The sequence below is a fragment of the Leptidea sinapis genome, chromosome 24, assembly GCF_905404315.1.
Source record: "Leptidea sinapis chromosome 24, ilLepSina1.1, whole genome shotgun sequence".
NCBI classification, from domain to species: Eukaryota; Metazoa; Arthropoda; class Insecta; order Lepidoptera; family Pieridae; genus Leptidea; species Leptidea sinapis.
The window spans coordinates 4,640,687-4,668,606 of NC_066288.1; the positions used below are offsets into that span (position 1 = coordinate 4,640,687).

A 27,920-nucleotide genomic window follows, 5' to 3' on the forward strand; every position below is an offset into this window, starting at 1 on the left:
AGAACCATTTCAATAATCGTCAGCAATTAAAATTTTCAGTGTCTTACCGTTTCTCTATGGGGTAAAGAATATTTTAGTGAAGTTTTTAAAATTCAGATACTGAATAAAACAACAACCTGATTGATATAAAGCAAAGTATGAGATTTCTAATTTTAATTTGTTTTTCAAGTTGTTACAAAATTGGGTAATGTTTTCCGGAATTTCAGATGCCACGTGACAGAAACTCACAAAACAAAATTGACGCAGCCCTAGTTTGAGCGATTAATCAATTTAAAACAGTATCTTGATTTGTTAATTACCTTGTAGTATTCAATAACAATATTCAACAACTCAAATAGTAATAATAATAATCGATCACATCAAAAAATATAAAAAAGTAACAGTAAATAAGTTAAATAAATTAATACTTGATTTTAAAGGTATAAATTCTGCTAAAAATTACAGTGTAATCAATTTTTTTTGTTATAAATTAGAGTTATTGCAAATGAAATCTATATACATATATAAAATAAATTGCTGAAAGTGAAACTATGGTAAAATTTAAAAATTATCGCCAATATTTATGTCATTGAAGATAATTTCAGTTTGTCAATTAGATACTAGTGTTTTCCCGCTCACAAACGAGCTCCGCCTCATTTAGCGTCCTCGAAGGTTAGACAGGGTTGGACAGCCCCTACACCCTCATTGTTGCCTCAGAAACGTGATGGACTTCAGTCTGTGTGCATTGTATGTAATTAAGTGATAGAAGAGTAAGTGAACATATCAGGTAAGGTTTCCTCAGTGGTAAAGTGATTTATAAACTTAGAATTTTTTTAATTAAGAAATTGATAGTGATATCTATCTCATTGACAGTATAATATTTCGCTTAAAAATTGATTCCAAAGGATTTAATATTGTTTGTGAAGTATTATATTATTATGAAACCTTTTAAAAGTATATATCATACATAAGAATTCATCTAATAGTATAAATATAAGTGAAATTTTTCTCATAGCGAGGCAAGAATTATTTTTATTTTACAGCACCTAACAACAATTGATTTAATAGGGTTTATAATAATTTATTTTAATAACGTAAGACGCATTTAAATGAAATACTTTTTTAAGTCCTTTATGGCCTGAAAGGTCATTGTTAGTTAATCATCCCAAGAATTTATACATTATTAAAAAAAATAGTTTCTGGAGTGTTAAAAAGATGGATCAATCAACGCGAATATGTACGGTAACTGCAATTAGTCGATAAGTGTTACTCTTTTATAATAATAATATTAATAATAATATTGACACACTTTTTACACAAATTATCTTACCCCAAGTTAAGCATATATAGCCTGTGTTATGGGTTACAAGACAATGATATATTTAATACAATATACTTACTTAAACATACATAAATTCATATAAACATACATAAATACATTTAAACATCCATGACTCGGAAACAAACATCCATATTCATCATATAAATGCTTAGTAGGTAGGATCGCTAACCACTTGGCTATACAGATCGTCATATGCTTTATGTTTTATCTATTTTTATTTATAGATAAGTAGTACGCGTAGCAAGGTTATACTTGATCTGTATGTATGTAGGTATGTAACGGAATAATTCAAAGTAATTTTCACCCACTTCAAGATGATGAAATGATTTACTTGAAAATTTGCACACATGGACCAATGATAATACAATTTGTTTAAAACTTTAGCCTTTAAACTTTAAAGCTGGATCACTGGGATATTTCTTCTAGCGGCCAGCAATGTTCTAAATTTAGATTGTATGTATACGATCTTTCGTTACAGCTCTTTTGATTTTTTTTTGGAATAGGAGGACAAACGAGCGTACGAGTCACCTGGTGTTAAGTGATCACCGCCGCCCACATTCTCTTGCAACACCAGAGGAATCACAAGAGCGTTGCCGGCCTTTAAAGAAGGTGTACGCGCTTTTTTTTGAAGGTACCCATGTCATATCGTCCCGGAAACACCGCACAAGGAAGCTCATTCCACAGCTTAGTAGTACGAGGAAGAAAGCTCCTTGAAAACCGCACTGTGGAGGACCGCCACACATCCAGATGGTGGGGGTGATATCCTAATTTGTGGCGTGTCGTGCGAAGGTGGAATTGATGCTGTTATATATATAAATTATATAAATAAAAAAGTTATTGGTGATTGGTAAAAGTATAAACTATGACGACCCATATAGCTGAATGGTTAGACCATGACTACTAAGCTAGAGGTCCCGGGTTCGAATCCCGGTCGGTGCAATAATTTATATGATGAATATGGATGCTTGTTCCGAGTCATGGATGTTTATATGTATTTATGTATGTTTAAGTAAGTATATTATGTTAAATATATCGCTGTCTTGTACCCATTGTACAGGCTATGCCTAGTTTGGGGCTAGATAATTTGTGTAAAATCCAATAAAACATATATAGTGTTAGCAAAACTTGATATTCGTTAAATATAGTAAAAAGTGCAGTTAAAATTTAGTGATCTTGTGCTCGGAACTATTGCATCATCCTTCAAAAGCTAAGTGACTTGTTGGTATATTACAACACACAACTACACAACATTACATTACAGCCACCTGATTGAAGGAGATTATAAGAGAAGTACTTTTTGTAATGTGAACAATATAAATTATTTTATTAAGTATCTGTATTTGTTAATATAATTGCTATATTGCTAAGTAATTTTAAATTCTTAAAATAAAACATACAAGCGCCATCTAGCTTGTCAACATAATATTATATTTATAAGGTTGTTTATAAATCTTTTGAATACATAGCTTAAAAATATATTACCTAGGCATTAAAATAGCAAAAAGGAATTTTACTGCTTGGTCTTTTTCATGATGAACTCACCCCCGAAATGCGCTGGATGCCGAAATGCCTTACCCAAGAAAGAATATTTACAGTGTAAAACATGTAAAGGACAATACGACTTGGATTGTGCCAACGTGACGTACAAACTGTATTGTTTGATGCAACGTAAGGATAAATGGAACTGCCCTGAGTGCCTTACTAAAATACCAAAAAGAGGCAATACCAATACTCCAGTTCGAAACATTGACACAACAATGGACGAAGTCCGGCAACATGTAACGAACAAGTGTGAAGGATCTAAGCGTACTCAAAAAAATACAGAGAATGAAAATGTCACGTTGCGTGTAAAAAAATCCATCAGCTCGGTCTACAACTACGGATACTACAGCAGAGTTCTCAATAATGGAAGAACTGAAACTACACATGAGTGAGCTATTTAACTCACAAATGACTGGCATTAAGGACGCTATTATTAATTTGTCGGACACCATTAAGGCGCAAAACTCCCGTATTCAACAGCTTGAAGATCGAGTGTCGCAATTAGAAAAATCGACCGATTTGTCAGTTTTGGAGAACAAAATACAGAAGCTGAGTATAAAAATAGTCGAACAAGAGCAAACATTATTAGCAAACGATATTGAAATCTCTGGGTGTCCGGAAGTTCAGAACGAAAGTGCAATGCATATTATTAAGACCGTTACACATTAAATAGGCATCAGTATCAATGAGAAAGATATTGTCAACGTGGAGCGAGTTGGGCCCAGGCGTCCAGAAGAGAAAGACAAACCGTATAGACCACGACCGCTTATCGTGCGTCTTACACGCCGTGAGACTAGGGACGCGTTGCTAACCGCCGCCCGCGTTCGCCGTGGCCTTAACACCGAAGGCCTGCAGCTTCCAGGCCCTACACGCTCTCTCTATATAAATGAACGTCTCAGCGGACACAACCGATACTTATTTCAGAAAGCCCGCTTATTAGCCAGCGAATTAAAATTTAAATATGTATGGACACGCGACGGTGAAATTTATGTACGGCAAGAGCAAGGAAAAGAACGTTCCAGGATACGTGAGGAGAGTGATTTATTCCGGGTTTTTGGAAAATCTTAATATTTGAGCCTTTATTTTCCTATCATTCTTATTTTAAACTTACATTTAAAGTTTATATTTTTATAATGTGCAACCTTCTGTTATTTCATACTTTTTCTACACAACATAGTACAAATAATGCTCAAACTCTAAACAGAACTCACACTAAACACACAGAACTCTTAAACACATATTCATATAAACATACACAAATGTTAAATATTAGTTGCACATTGTTTATTAAAGTAGTTCATTTAAAAATCCCTAATGGCTAACCCTTCAAAAAAATGTTTGAAAATAGGTTTATTAAATGCAAGATCATTGAATACAGGGACGGATGAGTTATTGATAAGTTAATTAAAGTATGAACCAGATATCCTTGCGCTCAATGAAACGTGGATAAAAGAAGGGGAAGAAGCTCTTGTGCCATCGGTGACCAACTACAGATTTATTCACAAGGCTCGAACCGGTCAAAGGAGAGGTGGTGGAGTTGGTTTCTTTATCAGAAAAGGGATAGTCGCTCGCATTAAACAACAACAAACAAAGGTAAGAGATTTATTATCTTTTTGCTATCAACATAATTTACATCAAATAGTCAAGGATCCGACTAGGGTTACGGATAACTAGGAAACATTGATTGACATTATCTTAACTGACACTCCATCCAAATGTCAGAAAGTTGATATAATTCATAACAGAGACCTAAGCGATCACGCGATGGTGTTGACATATTTTAATATTAAGAAACCAAGGCTTAACAAAACGTTTAAGTTCAAACGATATCTCCATAATATGGATCTGACTTTATTCAAATCTGACCTTAATTTAATTCCCTGGCATCTTATCAACAGCTTCAATGATGTAGATCATATGGTTGATACTTTTAACGATCATATCTTAACATTATTCGACCTTCATGCCCCAATTAAGAGATCAGTTCTAAGAGGCCCACCTAAGCCATGGATCACAGACAGTTTAAAAATTATGATGAACCTGAGAGATAAAGCTCTAAAGAAAGCAAACATTACTAAATCTGATACCTCAAAAACATACTATCGTACCCTCAGGAATCTTGTTACAGCTACTAAGGAACGAGAAAAAAAAGCATTTTTTGAACACTATTAATAACAATATTCACAAACCAGCCCTCTTGTGGAAAAATATAAAAAATATTACTACGATTACTAAATCAGTCAACACCACTTTACCGGACCACCTTAAAGACCCAAATGAAATAAACGCTCATTTTTTAAATCTACCCCCATACAACAAAGAAGATATAGAAATTACGACAAACGAAAAAGACAGTATACAATAAGCATTTGAACTGAAAATTACATCAAAGCAGGTAGTCCTTAATATTTTAAAGGCTATCAAAACTAAAGCTATAGGTGTTTATAAATTAGACATTGACATGATTTTACTTACCGTTGAAGTTACTCTGCCTATAATAACAAATATCATTAACACGTCAATATTAACTCATAAATTCCCTTCTTGTTGGAAAAACGCACTTGTTAAACCTATACCAAAAAAAACAACTGTTAATGGACTAAATGATTTACAACCAATTTCTATTTTACCCGTACTATCCAAATGTTTAGAAAAAGTAGTCCTAGATCAAGTGGTTGCTTATCTCGACAGTATAAAAGTAATACCAAAATATCAATCTGGGTTTCGTAAGGGTCACGGCACAGAAACAGCCCTTCTACATATCACTGATGATTTGACAGAAGCATCGGATATGGGATATAGTAGTATACTAGTTTTGCTAGACTATTCTAGAGCCTTCGACTGCATCCCTTCAGAAATACTGCTGTCAAAACTAAAACACTATGGTTTCACCAAAAATACTTGCTGTTGGTTTGAAACGTTCCTGACTGGTAGAAGCCAAATGGTGGAAATTGAAGACAAAACTGGTAAAAAACTTCTTTCTTCGTTGCTGCCTGTGATAAGAGGTGTCCCACAGGGCTCTCTGCTAAGCCCGATAATTTTCTCCATTTTTACTGCTGACCCGCCCAAATATATAAAAACTTGTAAGTACCACCTCTACGCTGATGACACGCAACTGTATTACTCCTTCAAAGGCAAGGATGTCGAAGACGCTATACGTAAAATAAATCAGGACTTAGAAAATATCTACAATTGGTCAAAAAAAAACTCACTGTCACTTAATCCAGCTAAATCACAGATATTAGCCCTTGGAACAAAAACCCCAATTAAATATATATGTAACTGCAACGAAAAAGTAAAAATAAATGATATACCAGTAGAATATGTAAAAACTGCACGTAATTTGGGCCTGGTATTAGACGGCGAGCAAAAATTTATGGAACATGTTAACAATAAAATAAGAACTGCTTTCTATAAACTAAATCACTATATAAAATAAGGCCATACCTAAAAGAGGAACTACGTACTTCAGGGTAAATATAAAATGGCATTGTTAAAAAAACAACAGGAAGCTGAAAATTTTAATTATTGTGTATGGAAAGAACTTCCCTTATATAAATATTTTTCATGATTAAACCATAACATTTGCAACTCGTTTCATATTACATTTAAACTGACACATTGACACACACTCATATATTTATACAACACACACACACACACTCACAAATACACTCATAATTTATACAGAGGTTGATACATTTAGAAAAAGTTTGGATCTGCATTGTTATCGTTATTAGTTTGCCCTCTTTACTATGTATCCCACCTTACACCTTAGGGAGATGGGAATGGCTGAAAACCAGCATAATAATGTATGTTTTGTAATAAGCTGATATTGTATACTTAAATTAAGTTGAAGGCAATAAATTTTATTATTATTATTATTATTATTATTATTATTATTATTATTATTATTATTATTATTATTATTATTATTATTATTATTATTATTATTATTATTATTATTATTATTATTATTATTATTATTATTATTATTATTATTATTATTATTATTATTATTATTATTATTATTATTATTATTATTATTATTATTATTATTATTATTATTATTATTATTATTATTATTATTATTATTATTATTATTATTATTATTATTATTATTATTATTATTATTATTATTATTATTATTATTATTATTATTATTATTATTATTATTATTATTATTATTATTATTATTATTATTATTATTATTATTATTATTATTATTATTATTATTATTATTATTATTATTATTATTATTATTATTATTATTATTATTATTATTATTATTATTATTATTATTATTATTATTATTATTATTATTATTATTATTATTATTATTATTATTATTATTATTATTATTATTATTATTATTATTATTATTATTATTATTATTATTATTATTATTATTATTATTATTATTATTATTATTATTATTATTATTATTATTATTATTATTATTATTATTATTATTATTATTATTATTATTATTATTATTATTATTATTATTATTATTATTATTATTATTATTATTATTATTATTATTATTATTATTATTATTATTATTATTATTATTATTATTATTATTATTATTATTATTATTATTATTATTATTATTATTATTATTATTATTATTATTATTATTATTATTATTATTATTATTATTATTATTATTATTATTATTATTATTATTATTATTATTATTATTATTATTATTATTATTATTATTATTATTATTATTATTATTATTATTATTATTATTATTATTATTATTATTATTATTATTATTATTATTATTATTATTATTATTATTATTATTATTATTATTATTATTATTATTATTATTATTATTATTATTATTATTATTATTATTATTATTATTATTATTATTATTATTATTATTATTATTATTATTATTATTATTATTATTATTATTATTATTATTATTATTATTATTATTATTATTATTATTATTATTATTATTATTATTATTATTATTATTATTATTATTATTATTATTATTATTATTATTATTATTATTATTATTATTATTATTATTATTATTATTATTATTATTATTATTATTATTATTATTATTATTATTATTATTATTATTATTATTATTATTATTATTATTATTATTATTATTATTATTATTATTATTATTATTATTATTATTATTATTATTATTATTATTATTATTATTATTATTATTATTATTATTATTATTATTATTATTATTATTATTATTATTATTATTATTATTAATCTTTCACGAATTCATAATAATTTGGAATTCGTGAAAGATTTAAGAAATAAGTACACCTTACTGTTTCTACCCTATATTATGGTTATTCATTGGAATAGGACGATAACGAACGATTAGTAAAATACATACGTGTCACCTGATGGTAAGTGATCACCTCGGGCCATTCTCTCGTGTGATGAATGAATGAAATGATGAAACACCAGATGAATCATAAGAGCGTTTCCGATTTTTGTGTCGAATAAACGTAATTACATAATTAGTTATTATTAATTAGGCATTCATTTTCTCAAGAAATAAATCCTTTTGAATTGTTTTTGATGTCATTTCAAACTCTATCACCGCTTCCGAAAGAAATGCCGCTCTGAGAGAGAAGAAACGGCGCTAGAAACTGTACTAGTATTATTTTTTGCGCTCTTTTTAATACAATATACATGATTTTACTGTTATTGTTATTGCTATAACAGCTGTGGCTACTCCACAGCTGAAAATTAGAATTTAAAAGTAATAATAGAATTTACGACAGAGTCATTTTTTAATAAAATATGTAAATTTATTTATAGATAATAGTAATGTATAAGCATTACTGTGTTTCGGTCTGAAGGGCGCCGTACCTAGTGAAATTGAGATTGAGAATATGAGACTTGACAACATATGTCTCAAGGTGACGAGCGCAGTTGTAGTGCCGCTCAGAACTTTTGGGTTTTTCAATTTTCCTGAGCAGCACTGCATTGTAATAGGCAGGGCGTATCAATTACCATCAGCTGAACGTCCTGCTCGTCCCTTATTTTCATAAAAAAAAGATATGGCCTGAACAGTAACTAAGATTTAATTATAAAAGTGTATAACATTTAACCTTAAAGCTTTTGCATTTACATAAACATGAGTTTACATGAACATGAATTTGCATGAACATGAGTTAACATGAACTTAAATCTGATCTATGAAGTATATGCAAATAATTTAATGTTTCAGCAATGGCAGGGCCTAAAGTGAAATTGTACCCTGCTTGCGACTCTAACGTCTGGTTACGTTCTTGCCAGGAGGAAATTGTGCAACCCATCACTGGACACGTTACAGGTTTGCTAAACTTTTAACATAAAAAGTGGTGTAAAAACTTCAATGGTGATTATATTACTTGCCAATATGTCAATGGGTTAGCATAGAACATAATTGATCATCGTGGAGGTCTCATGAGATGAGTTTTTGACGAAATATTTAATTTTCTTTCAAAGTCAAATAAACTTTAATAAATTAGGTTTAAACTAAGCGCTTTTGAATCGTCGCTACAAATATGAATTCTATTAAATGACTGAATTTACCATTATATGTTCGTAAATAGTTAAGCTCGTGAGAAGAACTCAAAGGCCACTCTTTTCAATATAATAATAGACTGTAATAATACATAACAAATTAGTTTGTTAGGTGCTGCTATGAGCCGTGTTTAAATAATATAAATGATTTCATAAAAAGTAGTAAAGAAATATCTTCCTTATCCCTTGACTTAAAAGCTGGTATTTTTTTATCTTTAATCGAATGATGATTGTTAAATTGTTAAGAATAAGCTAGTTATCCGAAGAATCTTTCATTAAAAATAAAAAAAAAATATGTACACGCACAAATTAATATAAATTATTTATCGGTTATTCATACAAATAGTGAAGGCGTAAAATTTAAAGGCTATGTACTTAATATAGTTTTGTAATACTTAAATGTTTATGTGACCCGTTGTTAGTGTTGATAAAGTAAGATTGTCTTGAAAGGTATACTAATATGTAATGAAATTATTTATTAGGTGACATTCCTCGTTGGCTCCGAGGCACTCTGCTCCGAAACGGACCTGGATCTCTTAATGTAGGCTCGATGCGTTTTGAGCATTTATTCGACAGCTCTGCGCTATTACACAGGTTTGGTAATTTGTATTTTTTATCAACTGCATAAGGCCAACGCAACTTTTTCATATAAATAGTTATTTGACAAAGAAGGCTTACTATATATAGTATAGCAGGTTATACAGGGGATATTGATGCATGGTTCTTGTCTTGTTCTCCGCAGGCCATCTAAAATTGTATTATACTCTATAGTCGATGTTTTTATATGATTTAAACGATGGGCTGGGAGTTTCTTGTCAGTTCTTCTCCCCATGTCCCACTTTACGAACTGATGTAGCTTCATGACGATTAGCAAGAGTTTTTGCAGTATGTTATGTTATTGCTTATGTGGTATGGTATGGTAAATAAATATAATTCTATTGTATTCGATAACAGGGGTAAAATGGCTGTTAACTGGTAAATCGAAGGTCTTTGAGATTCCTGCCCGATCTTTGAGGTTAGAATATGTTCTCAGCCTAAACATCCAAAAAAATCTGGTTCCATTTCCCGTCCATCCATCATATGCTAAAGAAAATCAGGTCCAAGTTCAAGTAAGATCCGTGGTTGGAACGTAGTTGAAACAACAGTTCAGACGCCTAAATAGCACTATCTCGGCCTTTATATAATTATATATATATATATATATATATAAGCTTAATTCTAGCTATAGATTTATGATTTTTAAAACAATAAATATTGGAAGCCACGGGACATAAGAACGACGTATCAAATAAAAAATGACAGCAAATATATTAATGTTTTATACTTCATAATATTATTGTTGATATAAATTCAAAAAATCTTATTTTTGATAAGTAATTTTATAATGATTCAATATGCAAGGCTTATTAATATTGGATAAAATTATGAAGAATGTATATAAGAAGTGAAATACATTTCTAGGCAATCATTCGTTATGTTATTCATTATTTTAAGATTTGCAATAGCTGATGGTCAAGTAACGTATAACTGTCGGTTTCTGAGTTCCAATACGTTCAAGAAGAATCGTGCAGCTAACCGTATTGTTGTCACAGAGTTTGGGACTAAAGCAGTGCCTGATCCATGCCATACAATATTTGACAGGTAAAGTAATAATATGTTAAACTTCGATCACCTTCCGAAATCGGCAAGTGCAACCCGGCGCGGTATGCCTTATATCGGTTTTGATTGATTTGTCGCGTACGCAGCGGTCATTCAATACGTATTAATTTACGTGTTTTATTTGATTGCTTATAATTAGGATGATTTGAGTGAATGTATCAGAAAGCTGACGATCTCAATGTCTGTAAAGTTAGCAAGTCACTGAACGATTCCTATCATCTGCAGGAAGAACTTGATAGTTTGGAAAATTGGTGCGAGCTTAACGATATGTCACTTAATGTAAGAAAATGCAAACATATTAAATTTAAGAAAAATAAGAATGTGCTGCCTACGTCGTATCACTTAAATGGAGTCATGTTGGAAGAAGTCACGTGTATACGTGATCTTGGAATTCATTTTGATACCAAATTGAATTTTAACACTCATACAGATAAAATAGTAGAAAAAGCTTCGAAATTATTAGGTTTTGTTTTAAGAGAGGCAAATAATTTTAAAGACCCAATGACTAAAAAAATAATGTACAACTGTTTGGTGAGAAGTCATTTAGAGTACTGCAGTGTTGTTTGGTCGCCACATTATAAAGTAAATGTTGCTAGACTTGAGCGTGTCCAAAAAAAGATGGTACGACATCTTGCGTATGGTTATGGAGTTCTTAAAAAGATTAAAACATATGAAGAACGACTATCATATTTCCACATGAACTCCCTAGAAGAACGAAGAAATTATCTGGTCATATTATTTCTAAAAAAAAATATGCACTGGCCTAATTAATTGTCCCGACTTGCTCAGCAAAGTTAGATTTCATATACGAAATAGAATTCCAAGATCATGTCAGTGACAAATCTTATTTCCATTACCAAATTGTCGCACTAATTTAAGAAAATTCTGCCCATTGTCACGAATGTATACCCTGTATGATCAGTATAGCAAGGATTCCTTAGATATTTTCGCTTCCTCAAACTTTAAGAAAATTATTCTTGAAAGAGATATCTTTAATAATATTACCCAAACAGGATCTTAAATCTATGCTTACTAATTTTGCTACTATTTTATGTTTGTAATAAAAACATAAGTGTGTTGTTATCTTAATTAAGTAAAATTCGGTGCATGCTGTGATTTCCTGTAAGTGATAAGACACTTACCATTAATTTTATTGTATTAATTTTATTTTTGTATTAGTGTACTTGTTGTTGGAAATCCTAATAAATAAATAAAAGCTATTGAAATAAACTATAAGACCATGCAAAATAAACTATCTTATAAACAAAATAAGGGTCATAACTTGGTCAGGGCGTAGTGTGCCGTACGGCACTTTCGATTTAGGCGTATCTGAAAAACTAGTGCTCGTATAATACCTCGTATAATAGTACTAGTAAGTTAGTGCCACTTTAACTTAGTAAGGGGCACTTTCCGATTTCGGAAGGTTAATGACTTAAAAACGGCAAGAGATAGATAGCGCCATAAATTAACGTGTTTACAATTTGTGATAAATGTTTAGTATGATCGAACCACAGTGAACTTTTTGAAATATGATAAATTTACACTATCGACACACAAAATGTCGGAGGTTCTTATTTTTGTTAAATAATATTAATTATTTTAACACTTTTATGAAAAAGGAGGACAAACGAGCACACAGGTCACCTGGTGTTAACTGATAACCGCCGCCCACATTCTCTTACAACACCAGAGAAATCACAGGAGCGTTTCCGGCCTTTAAGGAAGGTGTATGCGCTTTTAATGTAGGTAACCATGGCGTATCATCCCGTAAACACTACACAAGGAAGTTCATTCCACAGCTTTGTAGTACGTGAAAGAAAGCTCCTTGAAAACCGTACTGTGAAGGACCGTCATACATCCAGATGGTGGGGATGATATCCTAACTTGTGGCGTGTCGTGCGAAGGTGGAATTCGGCGGCTGGGTAATCCCTGATTTGAAGAAGAGCTTCATCTGATAGTGAAACAGCTCTTTGGAACACTCTCCGTGATAAATGCGGTAGAAGACACACTATGGTGGTTTTGAATATTTATTTAAGAAAATCGTATGATTATTTGTACTAAATCGTATTATTTATTACACATGGACTATAACACAACTCGTCGCTACCTCCTTCCATGGTATTTCTAGGTACCTTAAAACACTTTAAAATCTTGTATTGCTCTTGTAAGTTCTTGAATTAAATTTATAACAAAAATTTATGAACTCTCTCGGATTCTGTCCGAGTGCTCTTCCAAGTGATCCAATAGTTCGAGTGACATAGTTCGTAAATCTTTGTATGTCCTGCTCAACTCTCAGGTTGTGGCTCCATCTACAGGATCTACTTTACAGTTCATACCTGCTCAACCTTAATAATTGCATATTAGAAAATCGACTTGAGACGTCGCTCTTTCAAATCTAAACAATTTGCTATTTTAGAAGTGATAACTCTCACTTCTGGGATTAATTAAAATTTGGGTACTACCCAAATTATATGAACGATGCGAGACTCGAAACCGCAACCTCTCGGATTCCGTCCGAGTGCTCTTCCAACAAAGTCAACCGTTCGAGTGACGTGTAGTTCGTAAATCTTAGTATGTCTTATTCAACTCTCAGGTTGGGGCTCCATCTTCTGTTGTTGTTAGAAGAAAAGGGCAGTGTTGCTGACTCCACATCAGTAACAACCCTCAGGCCTACTGTTCTCCTATTCCATAATATTAACAGCCTTTCAAAATAGTCTAAGTAAACTAGGTACTATGTTTATGACTTTTATATTTTATATTTTTTTTTTGTTTTTCCAGGATGGCAGCATTGTTCAACCCTGGAGAGTCAATGTCTGATAACGCGATGATATCGGTATACCCTTTTGGGGATGAAATATATGCTTTTACTGAAGGACCCGTAGTTCACAGGTAATTGAGATTTTAACAATATCGTCATTTATTGTAATAAAAGTAGTTTGTTACATCAGAAGTCCAGTTCTCATATCATTTGTCAATTGTTACTTGGGGTGTTTCCGTAAAATCCTCGATCGATGTCTTTTTTCCGTGGCAATTGACGATGACTGATGATGAAATGAGACATTAATGAGACATTTTATTAAAATGAGCGCAAAAAAAATGCTGGGACAGTTTCTTGTGCTTTTTCTTTAGAAGTGATATCAAAAATAATTCTAAAGGAATCAATATTGACAAAATAAATGCCTTTTATAAATAAGTTTAAGATAAATTCATACGTAATTAACTCAAGCGCCATAGGTTAAAAAAAATGAAGTTAAAATTAAGTCTTGTAAGGATTTAAAACAAAAAGACTGAATTTCACCTTCCAATGTACCACAGTTGATTAGTCAAAGGTGAACAACGCTGTACAAAGGTGAACTTTGGTTTCTTTATGGACAAAATTTGCGTTAATCGCGTTTCCTTAATATTTGGGCCATTATAGTCGAAAATCAAAAATGTAGAATAGATAATGAAGATTCAGAAAATAGAATGAAATTTTTGTGTGTTATTTCTTAAATTTGATTTTATCAATAATTTTTAGATGGTATATTTTCAAATTTGGTAATAAGCAACAATGCAAATGCAAATAATGTAAACTATTGCAGAATTTTAATGGTTGGGAAAATCCAAAAGTGCGTGTCTCACACGCTACGAAAAGAGAAAAATCTGTTAACCATATATTAGTAGTTAGGTAATGCGCATGCAATATATATTCATTGAAATTGTAACGGGGTATTAAGACAACCAAAAACAATGATTGATATATTTTAAATAGTTACTTACGAATACTATAATCGACCGGCAATAGAAATCAACGTAACTTGTTAGAAACTTATTTAAGAAAAGATTTTTCTAAATACTAACTAATAATTGACCCAATTCTACAAGCCGTTAGACTCACAAAACAAAGATAACATTTTAGTTATATTGTACAAGAATGATTTGTTTAATAGTATTAGATCTATCAAAACATATTAGGGGTATGAAATTGCCGATTTGTACTAAAAATTGAATTTCGTTTTTGTTTTAACTTAACATATTGATATTTAACAATAAAATTACCGTAATTACATTGGAGCCATCTAACAGGAAGGCGAGAAAAAAGTTTCACTCAAAATCTCAAACCATGAAGGTTCTATATCAATTTGAAGTACCTATTACAATAAAACGGCAATTTTATAATTTAACCCCTATTACGACTTGTTTTATTGTAGAAATTGCATTGTGATTCCAACAATATAGCTAACCGTTACCGGATGTCCCCGAGGGGTTCACCGGGATCGTGAAGGACAAGTCAATGTCAATGTCTTAAGTTCATTGTAAAGGATTTATCCAATGATAACAACTTTTTAACCTTGTTGCATTTATTATGAAATTTCTACGTGTCTCCCTTATTTGTAATTAAAGTGACGTCTAATTTATAACGTGTCTCTCTGCAACGAAATTTTTAACTTCTTCAAAATCTCACAGAACTATCTGTAAGAGTAGTTTGTTTTGTATATTACAGCCATTGTAAAATACTCTATTGGTTGAAAGAGTGGCCGTTGTGTTTCTTGTATGTTCTTCTCATGAGTTCTTTTTTTTCCGAACAGTATATGGTAGATTCAGAAATTTAATAGAAATATTTATAGTACCGATTCAAAAGCTCTTAATTTAAGCTTCATTGAATAAAGTTTATTTGGCTTTGATTTATTAAAAATATCTTGATATTCTGAATGCTTTCAGTACAATAACTCTCTCAGTATATCAAAGTTTTGAATATAATGCTTGATTTATATAATATTCTGAATAGATAATACGTCTTCATTACGTAACCTAATAATTCATCACACAAGATTTCACAAGAGTTCATATATTATCTCGAGATGTTCAGGTACGATAAATTTGCTGTAGTCTGTACATGGTACTGTCTTTTTTGTAATTACCACCTGTCCAATGAGTCTGACTCATAATGAACTTTGGGAAAAGTTCAGGACTCACATATGACTCATTTCTTGATACAATTTTGGCATTTATTTTTGTTATGAGCGTGGCATAATATATTCGTGAAAATTATGTGAACGTATAGCAAAATAATTCTTATTACCAGAAATCTTATTCTTATTCTTTGTACCAGGTTATCCGTAAAGGACAGTGTAAGGATGCACGTTGGTCTGAAATATCTATTACGTTTTTTAACGCATTGTTATCTATTATAACATCAGGTTTTATGACATCACATCTCTTTGTTATCCATTGCAGGTAGAGATTATACAGTACGTCTCGCTTATCTTACAAATTTCTTTCTTTTTTAGTTTTTTCTTAACAACTTCTTCGGGAAGATTACTTTTGTTTTTAGAGTACCGTTCTCCGTTGGTTTAGGCATGTTGCCTAGCGGAACGCTCATATAATAATTATCGGCAACACTAAAACGACCTTCTTCAGAATCGGTTCAGAAAATTTGATTACAATTGAACCAGATTCATCCAGGCCTTCTAATTTCTCCGGTTCACCGGAATAAATTTGATACGACCATGTGCAGCTATTCATAGTACAAGCTTTGTTAAAGATTAAAAGGAGGTTCATTGTTATTGCTCACAGACTGAGATCCGGACACATGCCTTTGAATAAGTTTAAATTTTTGATGAAAATTGCGGAGTCACCTCTATGTGAGTTATGTGGAACAATTGAGGATGTTGAGCACTTGTTAAAGAATGTGTCCGTTTTCAGCCTAGTAGAGACAAAATTGTAGGACTTATGGGTTTGAACAGATTTGATACGGACATGTTTGTAAATATACTTGCCCGCCCTGCTTCTAAGGATGCCATAAGTCTGTTTGAATCCATAAGTCTTATTGTTTGAACACTATAGATATAACTTGCTTTTGGTTTTATTAACTTTTTTTTTTAGTTTGTTAAGAATTTTGTTTTTCTTTTGTCTTTTTAATGTACTTAGATTATAATGGGACTGACATGTACATACGTATAAGCCCCTAAATCAATAAAGAAAAAAAAACAAGCTTTGTATATCTTTATGTCATAGCGGTCAGTCTTGGCGGGATTTTATGTTCAAATAATCAATTTTCCGTGAAATTTTACCATGGACTTGTCAACTAATATATTGCCGTCAGGTAAATAGAGGCCACGAAAATTATCTACGACTTTGTGTATTAGTGGATCAATTTCATAATGCGTTCTTCATCCTCCAATAACACTGAACGCACACACAAGACGATGTACTTCAGTGAAACACCACCATCTAAGTATTGCAGTAAACATATTGATTCTATACATGAGCGGATATAGTAATAACGCACATGCAATTTCCAATAATGTTCCATAGAAGGCTTAGGATTTATACCTGTGTATTATTTCTTAATGAATTTAATTTTAATTAATTTTTGTCACAAACAAAAGATTTTATTCAATAAACATTAAAACTAAAAAGAATATCACATTGTCATATTTCTTAATTGATATAAGTGAATAAATTTCTTATGTTTGTACAGAATAGATCACATCACATTGGAGACTATGGAGAGGAAGGATCTCTACAAAAGCATAGCTCTGGTCAACCACACCTCACATCCACACGTGATGCCAAATGGTAAATTATTCTGAATAATTAAAACTGACTGGCACTTTTACATATTAATCTAATCGGACGTCCATGTGTTGGATATATATTTTAAGTTTTGTTATCAATATGTACATTATTAGTAATAACGATACAGTTACTTACAAATAATTAATTTTATTAAGCTTTGTTTCCAATATGTACGCGAATAGCGGTCTGTGATACGATGCGGTTACTTACAAGAAAATAAATTTATTCAGGTGATGTTTACAACTTGGGAATGTCTGTAGTGAAGGGACGACTGCGTCACGTTTTAGTAAAGTTTCCTTTTCTGGAGAAAGGTAAAGTATGAATTACATTATAATTCTTTTATGGAATGGCAGTATGCTGATCACCTAATAACAAGTGATCACTGCTACCTGTACTCATTTCGTCACCTCTTTGTTATATTTTCGGTTTATTCTTTGTTATGTTATTAGAAATTAGTGAAATTTTCGTTAGTCTTTTGGATTTAATATATATTTATAATCATTGCAGGTGATATGTTCGCGGCGGCAGAGATTGTTGGTTCCATGAAACCACGATGGTGTCTGTACCCGTCTTACATGCATACATTTGGTAAATATTCTATCAATTCTATAACAGCATTTCTATTCACTATATATGAACTCCTTTTCAAAAAAACGGGCACTTTTACTTTATTTACTTTCTAATCAGTTTTTTAAACTTTGGTATAATTGGTTCATTTTTGCATGAGGAAATTGAAGAAACTGAAACCAATTTGTTTAGTTTTTCACTCACGATTGTCAGTCGAGGCTGCTGCTGTCCTATGCGCACTTATGATTGTCTCGCCCACGTTATTTTTAAATTAATATAAAATTTTCTGTTAATATAAAAAAAATAGCTTAAGTAGGTAATCGGGGAGCCATAATACATCCACTCCCACTCAACACCTTAGGGAGGAGGGGATGACTGAAGAACAGCGCTGCATGGAAACATAAATCGATGATTCCATGCAAAGAGTAAAATAATATTGATTCCATGTTAGGTGGAGCTGAGCCTTTTCCTTTTGCCTATTGTTTCATCGCGTAGCTTAATTATTCATTTTATATTTGTGATGTTTTGTATGGTAATATAGAATTAATTATTATTATTATTATTAGATATATTACAAAAAGGAGAATGGGCAAAAATTTATGAACGTTGGTCCACCTATCCAACACCAACGCCATCTGTGGAAATGAGAAGCTAATAAGTCAATACTCAAATTACGGCTATCGTTTAGGTTTGTATGATGTTCTGAGTTATTGAATGCCGGCGCTGTCGCAAAACAGAACGGCTGCACACAACATATAACTCTCGTCTAAATTCTTCCATTTTAATAATAAAATAGAAAGCCAATAAATAATTTACGCACACTGTACTTTGAAATAAGAGTAAAACTGAAGAGGGTAGGGTAGAGAACTGAGACCAGGGTAGATAATTTTTGAAACCAAAAAAATAATAGTAGGTTGAAACCCATTGGAAATGGAAGAGAATATATAACATAAATGAAAGGATAAATAAATAACGGGCAATCTGAGTTCAGGAAGTGGAGCGGGGGGGGGGGGGGGGGGTGTTTTAGGGTAAAAAACGGTTTATCTCGACTTCCGGTAAGCCGTAAAACACACCCGTAATTTATTTTGACTTTCATTTTTGTTATATTCTCTTACTTTTCCAATGGGTTTCATCCTTCTATTATTATTTTTTTCACTTTTTATCATTTTCAAGGCTTCAGCACTGTTCTATGGAACGAAATTAGTACTTAATAAGCTTTTCACTGATATAGGTTTAATTAGTCTTGAATAGGTAGACCAGTTTGCCCATTCCCCTTTTATGGTATAAGTGCCTACTAGCGACATCTATGTAGAGACTCAAGATATCGACTAGCTTGACTTAACTTTAACTGAAATTCTAGTAAGTAAATAGTGAATAATTTGGTCATTTCATGTTACAGGTATAACAGATAATTACTTCGTAATAGTAGAACAACCAATGACAATATCACTTAATAAAATGGTTCGGAACCAACTGAGGAACAAGCCGCTGGTGTCAAGTTTGAAATGGTTTGACGATTGTGAGGTAAGTATTACATCTTTTATAATAATCAAAAATAAAATTAACTTTATTATTTTAATAAGTACTTAGTAGGTACTTTATTACTAATGTGGGTTCTAGAAGGACTGATGAGTTGACAGAAGCGAAAAAATTTTTTAGTCCAAATTAAAATGGTGTCAGGATAGGCAGGTTCAGCTTAAAATAGACTAACTTGCATCTGATCAGGCTACCAAAGATTTCAAAATTTTTTGTAATAATACAAAGAGCCTTAATGTTAAACCGACCTTCCCTATAAATTTTGGTTATGCAAATGAACATAATGAAATTGCTAATAACCATTTTTGTACACGGTCACCCCTGCATGCTGATCTCTACATGCTGAGCGATGCTGAGGTCTTGAATACTCATGAAAACATACAAATACCAGCCTAGTGCATTTCGGAAATTATTTCAAAAATGCAACGTGAAAAATCTCCTGGGAATGACAGTCTCAGCATCACATCACATATTTCAAACTCCAAAATAGAAGTCATGAAATTATCCTTGCTTATTTCTCGCAAATAAATAGCTAAAGATTGTTGATAAGTTCAAATATTTAGGTGACATCATTTCGAATGACTTAAGAGATGACTGTGACATAGAGCGGGAGCGTAGAGCGCGGGCAGTGAGGAGTAATATGCTCGCTCGCAGGTTTGCACTATGCATAAATAATGTTAAAGTGCTATTATTCAAAGCATTCTGCCAGTCTTTTTACTCGAGCGGCTTGTGGGTGTCATATTCGCGCGTTGTACGTGTCACATATAATAATGCGTTTAGGAGGCTATTGGGGCGCTACCGTGGCGTTGTAGTGCTTCTGGAATATTTGCAGATGCATCTGTGGATGGTTTCCATGCCATAATGCGCAACAAGCGGTATCCATGTTGCAGCGTGTAGGTGTAAGCAGTAACAGCATCCTAAGGATGATTGCTGCCAGAGCAGACTGTTCCTTCCAGAAACAATGGATACAATTAGCTCTAGGTTTATGAATTTATTTTACTAATAATACGAGCATACTTCATAAGAAATATTGTTACTAATATATTAACTAATATATATAGAGATCTATCTGAATTAAATAAATAAATAAAAAAAATAACTTTGGCATAATATTGTCAAATATGGTAATGCTAAAGATAATTCAATAATGGCTAATATCTAAATGGGTTAGGGGAGCTATCCTCAAGTAGACCTCCCTCGCAATAAATTAAGGCAATGATTTGAGACCTAAACGATACCTACTCCGCCTTAGATTAGTGAATCGCAGCCGATTCGGTCCTGGCACTCGCCAGTTGCCGGTCGATGCTAAGGTACTTTCCGCTCGCCTCATGAGTTGAGAATACCTAAATCTAACCTGACTTAACACAGAGCTTGGGTGAACCAGTTCTCCTCCTTCGCTTGGCTTATTTTTCTATTTCATGTGTGACAAATAGTTCTTCAAACGTAACTTAAAACACAAATAAAAAACCACCTCCATATAAAACGATATTAAACAACCTCAAATTCGAGATGCGAATTTCAAATGCCAACCCAAAAAGTTTTAAATACCTATTGCGTTGGCTAACTTTTCATATTATAATTTATCGCGGATAAGTAAAGTTTGAAAACTGAGTCACAATAACGCTTGTGTTAAATAAATCTTTTAAAATGTATTTTATTTAATTGCATGACACCGATCTTAGTAAAATAATACATTAACAATATCTATGCACATGCATGGATTATTATATACCTAGATATTTTATGATATATACTTATATATTATCCACATAACACAGCGATGCTTTTCTCGTAATTTCAAAATCGGTTCGATCCTATCACAGACATAGATCCAAGCAGAAAACGCAAATCCCCCCGTCTGTATGAAAACCAAGCGTGCCCTTTTTTGTACCTACTGTGACGTCGTTAAAAACGCCAGTGCATCGAGCCTAACGTTTAGCCACTCACCTCATCATTAGTTGACGTTTTCAGTACATCAATAGTCGGTATTGCTTATTACTAAAATCGGCAATGTATTATAAATCATAATAAAAAATAAAATAAAAGCGTCAAAGGAAGAGCATTGCTCCTCCTTTTGTCGTCTTTTTGACACGCGAAGTACATACACTCGCGGTAACTATTTTGATCCATGTCTGTGGATTCTATCCATGTTTTGCTCTAGATTCGTATTCTCCTTAGAACGTTAACTGAACCATTACGGGATCGCAACCGCGCGTCAACGACATTTTGAACGACAGGCTCGCACGAAATACTTTAATATATAAATAAAACACTTTTACATTAGAACTCGCCATTTCAAGAGCTTTAATTAAGGCGTTTTAATCCTTTAAAAGTGTTTTACTTAAGTGTGTAATACTTGCGTTAACCAAAGAAAATACTGCCTTAATATTGTCCTATCAATTCTAATATATTTCTACTACTATTAAAAGGGTATATGATGGTCTAAGTAGAAAACTCAACCAATCGTGAAAATTTTGCAGAATAAGAATCTCACAATTGACGTTTGATCTTGATACAAGAATACGTATCATTTAGATTTCGTTAAATCGGAACGTAACTTTATCACCATCGGTAGAGCGCCATCTAGTGACAGTAGAGGAAAACATCATCGACGCCATACAAATCGTAGCTAACTTTTACGCGATCGAATAGGAAAAATATCTCGCACTTGGCGCTCACAGTGCAAAACGTCAAATAGTGTTACAAGAATACGAAATTCTTTCTAATACTTCGATCCTTTTCTCCTTTTGTTACAAGATAGGGCTACTGGTTTTATAATCCCGGCGCTCGTCATTGTGTTTACATAAATAATAAAATTTGAAATAATGTTACAACTTTTCAACAGACACACATAGTGCTGGTATGCCGCAACACGGGTAAGGAAGTCAAACGGTATATGACTGAAACGCTATTCTACTTACACATAATCAACTGTTTTGAACACAAAGGAAAATTATTTGTTGATCTTTGTGCATATAAGGATGCGAAGACTTTGGATGCCATGTTTGTTGAGGCTATTGAGGTAAGACGATAAGAAAGTCGACATTGTATTGCATTTTTAATATCCTTTAATTTTATTTAATAATAAATTACTTAGATACCCAAAATACTATCATAATAAGGCAAAGATGAAAATTTAAATAAATATATTATGTTTACTAAAATATTTTTTTTTTTCAAAAATTAACAAAGCTGAGGTCAAAAAAATTGTTATTAAGGACAAAAATTTGTTAACTAAAGATCTTAGAGAATTTATATGTCTAGATAATATACTGAGACAGCTCTAAACACGTCGAAAAAAGAGGCGGCGAACTGTTAGCATCTATTATCAGCAAACGTCCGTAAACCATGCTAAAGTAACTGACGTATCGCGAGTATGAGACGAAACAAGTGTAAGGCACACTAAAGTAATAAACCTGGCCTTGCATAATAGGCTCTATGTAGTCGCATAAATTATCTGAGCTATATTTAATAAATTCTATTTAAAATAATTTAATAAATGATAAAGCTAACTTTAAGTACAGAACATGCAATACAACGCCGACTACGCGGAGTGGTTTCGTGGAAGACCAAAGAGATTGGAGATGGATTTATCCTCAAATCTATCCAAAGTAGAGCCTAAAGTCTTGGTTGACATTGGTTGTGAAACGCCAAGGATTCATTACGATTTGCACAATGGTAACTATGAAAGTATATACAATTTACTAATGAGCTAAAGCCTTTTTTTTGTTCCCGGATCTAGGGTTCCGTAATAAACGGGAACTAAGACTCTGCTGTCCATTGGTCGGTCGTATCTCATCAACTAGTTTAACTTCTTCTTCTTTATCCTCGCACTATCCCATTTTAGTTGGGGTCGGCTCTCCTAATCAGTCTTCGCCAGGACGTTCTGTCCTGGGTCATCTGCGGATCTATTTGGGCTTTTTGTAGATCTTTGTCTATTACTGATTTCCATGTTAATCGGGGTCTCCCGCGTCCTCTTGGTTCGGTCTTAATATCAAGCACTCTCTTGGTCATATGATCTTTTGGACGCCTCATGGCATGCCCATACCACCTCAATCTAGTCTCCAACAGCTTTTCTGGGATTGGCCTAACTCTAAAAGTGCCGCGGCTGTGCTCATTCCTCACTTTGTCCAAGCGGGTGACGCCACCAGACCATCTGAGCATTTTCATCTCGGCGACATGCATCCTGTGTTCCTGCTGCTTTTTGAGCGGCCAGCATTCCGAGCCGTATATTAGTGCTGGTCTTACGGCAGTTTTGTAGACTTTGCCTTTTATTGGTATGGGCATTTTAGAGTCACACAGCACACCTGTTAGCTCGCTCCATTACATCCAGCCAGTGTTAATGCGGTTGGAGACGTCGAGCTCTATGGTGCCGTCGCTCGTCAGGATAGAGCCAAGGTATTTAAAGAACTCTACGCTTTTGAGTGGGGTTTTCTGGAGTTGAAGTTAAAGAGTAATGGGCTGAGAGCTGAACCTTGATGCACGCCGACTTCCACGTCAAATTGGTCACTCTGACCAGCGGGGCTGCGCACCTTAGTTTTCACTTCTCTGTACATTACACGAGCCATTCTGGTACGTTCTGAGCTCGCAAGGACTGCCAACGGAGATCTCTGGGGACGCGGTCGAAGGCCTTTTCTAAATCTATGAAGACCATATTTAGATCTTGCTTACTCTCCCTTTTCTTCTTCATAAGGACTCGTATTGTGTAGCGTCGATGGTAGACTTACTATTGACAAAGCCACATTGGTTTTCAGTCAACTAGTTCAACATCAACTAGTTTAACACTAAAAATTTTAATAGATTCGGGAATTCGGAAATGTTTCTTTTACAAAAATGTGTTTAAAAAATCATCTTGTATAATGCTACCGACCCGGTTACCTTCATGGGCCGACTATTTACAGTCCACAGTTTTTCCACTGCACTTCAAATATTTTCAATAAATTAAAACACTTCGATAATATTGACCTATTTTGCTCTGACGTGTAATCAGCTAAGAGAATCTTGGCTAATTGTAACTAAGGGATAGATCCTAAATAGGATTGTATTGTAAAACACTTTACTTATTAACATTTACCAGTGGGAGGCTTCTTTACACAGGATGCCGGCTAGATTATGGGTACCACAACGGCGCCTATTTCTGCCGTGAAGCAGTAATGTGTAAACATTATTGAGTTTAGGTCTGAAGGGAGCCGTAGCTAGTGAAATTAATGGGACAAATGAGACTTAACATCTTATGTCTCAAGGTGATGAGCGCAATTCTAGTAAGGGTCAGAATTCTTGGGGTTTTTTTCAAGAATCCTGAACGGCATTGCATTTTCATGTTATTTTCATAAAAAAAATATATTAACATTTAACTCTGTATTATGGTACCCTTATATAAATAAATATCTATATGTACGACCATAATTTGTAATAAATACTAACAGTGAGTGAACTCGGCGACGCTAAGCAATGACGGGCTGTAGTTGCATGAAAGCGAGCCCGCAAAGTCTACACTGTAGTACCGGTTCGCTCACTTACGTACCGGTACTCGTATTGAGGCATATCACGTACACGAAATCAAATCAGTATTTACTTTTTACTTTGAATATGCTTACCATCTTATAGCACTTTTTTGTGACGTCGAATCAAAAGCTTTGTAGTTATTTAGCAGTGGAATGGAGGAGTTAACCCACTGTTACTAGGTATTTATTACACATCTGGTATGACACACATTTATGGGAACCTTTCCCATGGAATTGTTGTAGTGATTCCTCTGGTGTTACGAGAAAACTTGAGCGGCGGCAACATTATAATATTCTGTTTTTGTAATTCTGCATTTTCACAAGTTTTTTATACTAAAGAACTCACGTCGATGTTTAGAAAGCTTTATAATAAACATAACAATTTTATTTCAGGTAAATTTTATAGATATTTTTATGCGATCAGTTCAGATGTTGATACTGAGCATCCAGGGTCGGTATGTGTACTATTTATTTTTTTAATAATTTATTTACGGTTGTATGTGTGAAATTTAAGAAAGTTAATGATTGAAATTTGAAGATACATGAATATAAATGAAATCCGTTCTGACTGTGTCGGTAACACGGCTGTTTGTTTAACGTATATATATACATGTGTATTATATATATTGATATGCTCTACAAAACTACAAATATATCTAGCCCTTAAGATTTCTACGATCGCAACATTTTCCATTCTTAAGAGGGTTAGGAAAGAAATATAGTAAAGGTATACTGTTGATCCTATAACTTTTTAATTAGAATCTGTGACACTAACAAAAAGTTTTTTTTAATGAAAATACGGGACGAGACGAGCAGGATGTACAGTTGATGGTAACTGATACGCCATGCCCATTACAATGCAGTGCCGCTCAGGATTCCTGAAAAGCCCAAAAATTCTGAGCGGCACTACAATTTCACTCGTCACCTTGAGACATAAGATGTTAAGTCTCGTTTGCACAGTAATTTCACTAGCTACGGCGCCCTTCAGACCAAAACACAGTAATGTTTACACATTACTGCTTCACGGCAGAAATAGGCGCCGTTGTGGTACCCATTATCTAGCCGACATCAAGTGCAAAGGAGCCTCCCACTTGTAGAGTAAGTGCGAGATAAATTAAAATACAGAATAAATTGTTTTCCTGGTCAATTCCTAGAATAGGGTTAGGGGGAGGGCTAATTATCATGTTCACCCAATTATTATTGAGCACCTAATTGAAGGAGAAATTTTGTACAATATATTCGAAATTGCCAGAACTTATTTATCGTCATAGCGCGTCAGCAGACCGACGAGCTCGACTGATGATTCTCATCAACGCTACGTAGCTGTACGCGCGTAGCAATTCATCAACGCTGGACTGTACGCGTTCATATGTTTTCATAGCTATAGCTACGCTCGACCGATGTCAGCGCTGACTGTCGATCGAGCACTAAATACAGCCTAAATCTATTTGATTGAAAAAGATACTTAAAAAAACCAACAATAAGGTGACCTGCATTATCGTTTCAGTTAATAAAAGTGAATACAATCACTGGAGAAGCAATTACTTGGTGGGAAACACATTGTTATCCTAGTGAGCCTATATTCATTCCTCGTCCCAACGCTAAGGTGAGCTGGTCTTAATTTATTTATAGTAGGTTGAAAAAACTAGTGTCCTACAATAGTCATTAGGTATAACATATTGGATGGTATATAATTGGCGTGCGTGTTTTTATATAATAAATTATGATAAATGGACGCGGTTCATCTGGCGTTTTAGAACAAAAACTTACTTCGTTAGTAAGTTTTGGTGTATATTTTATAAATTAATTAAATTGTAATTTAAAAAATGTTGACATCACAAAACAGCAGGAAGTCGTATACAATGGCATGCATTAATAAAGAATGCATAAGGTATACTTATATAATATATGTTATGTTTATTAATACTTTCAAAACAATTCTGTCCAATTCAGTGATATCTTTCTACTCTCACCAAAAGGTAACGATAAGGATAATCTATCACACTCTTTTTAATATTTACTTCCTGTTTGAATTTTAGTGATAGGTATATCGTTTCCCCTTTTTCTTCAATCTATTTTTACGTTTTCAGGCCTTATTTTTCCTCTTACTCGAGAGACAATTTTATCTACATGGAACAACAATTGTAACAAGGAAAGGTGTATTACGCACCTAGGGAGAAAAGTAGATCATTCTCACCTGGGGAATAATGACAATCGCACGTGGCAATGTCCTACTTATCTCACGTGGCGCGTATGCAATTTTTTTCCCATCTGGATGAAAATCTCGCTTTAAGTCCCTGGTACTTTTGTCCAGACATCTTTTCATCGAGGTACATTTGTATAGACAGCTTTTCATCGAGGTGAAAAAAACATATTCTATTTCAGCAAGAAGATGATGGTGTACTAGTCAGCGCTCTAGTGTTCAGCGAGGAAGAACGCCAGGTGGCTCTTCTAGTCCTGGATGCGAAAAACATGACGGAGATAGCACGAGCTACCTTCATCACTCCGTCGCCAGCGCCAAAGTGTCTACATGGATGGTTTCTACCTGACAAGAGATAGAAAAATTATTATAAATATTAAGTACCCAGTATACAGAAATCTTAAAATTTTCTATGTCTACATAGACGTATTAATTTAATAACGTAATAAAT

At 32.7% G+C, this 27,920-nt stretch overlaps 1 protein-coding gene across 3 annotated transcripts; it reads left to right on the forward strand.

The window, feature by feature from the left end:
* Nucleotides 1–575: 575 nt before the first annotated feature.
* On the forward strand, nucleotides 576–27,920 carry LOC126971607 (carotenoid isomerooxygenase). 3 transcript variants are annotated; one of them, XM_050817957.1, is made up of 14 exons: nucleotides 581–766; nucleotides 9,105–9,209; nucleotides 9,925–10,036; nucleotides 10,937–11,083; nucleotides 13,880–13,990; nucleotides 17,565–17,662; nucleotides 17,893–17,973; nucleotides 18,170–18,250; nucleotides 19,629–19,753; nucleotides 22,611–22,787; nucleotides 23,290–23,443; nucleotides 25,663–25,724; nucleotides 26,777–26,875; nucleotides 27,655–27,920. In XM_050817957.1, the coding sequence occupies exons 2-14, from the start codon at nucleotides 9,107–9,109 to the stop codon at nucleotides 27,826–27,828; spliced, it is 1,524 nt and encodes a 507-aa protein (XP_050673914.1). In that variant the 5' UTR covers nucleotides 581–766; nucleotides 9,105–9,106; the 3' UTR covers nucleotides 27,829–27,920. The 3 variants fall into 3 exon arrangements, 2 of the variants coding, with proteins under 2 accessions (XP_050673914.1, XP_050673915.1); XR_007730933.1 differs by lacking the exon at nucleotides 27,655–27,920 and having other exon boundaries at nucleotides 576–766; nucleotides 23,285–23,443; nucleotides 26,777–26,862; XM_050817958.1 differs by lacking the exon at nucleotides 10,937–11,083 and having other exon boundaries at nucleotides 583–766.

Coding starts and splice junctions, on each gene's coding strand:
- LOC126971607 (XM_050817957.1), top strand. CDS start 9,107: ATGGCAGGGCCTAAAGTGAAATTGTACCCTGCTTGCGACTCTAACGTC. Junction 9,210..9,924: donor CATCACTGGACACGTTACAG/GTTTGCTAAACT, acceptor ATTATTTATTAG/GTGACATTCCTCGTTGGCTC. Junction 10,037..10,936: donor AGCTCTGCGCTATTACACAG/GTTTGGTAATTT, acceptor CATTATTTTAAG/ATTTGCAATAGCTGATGGTC.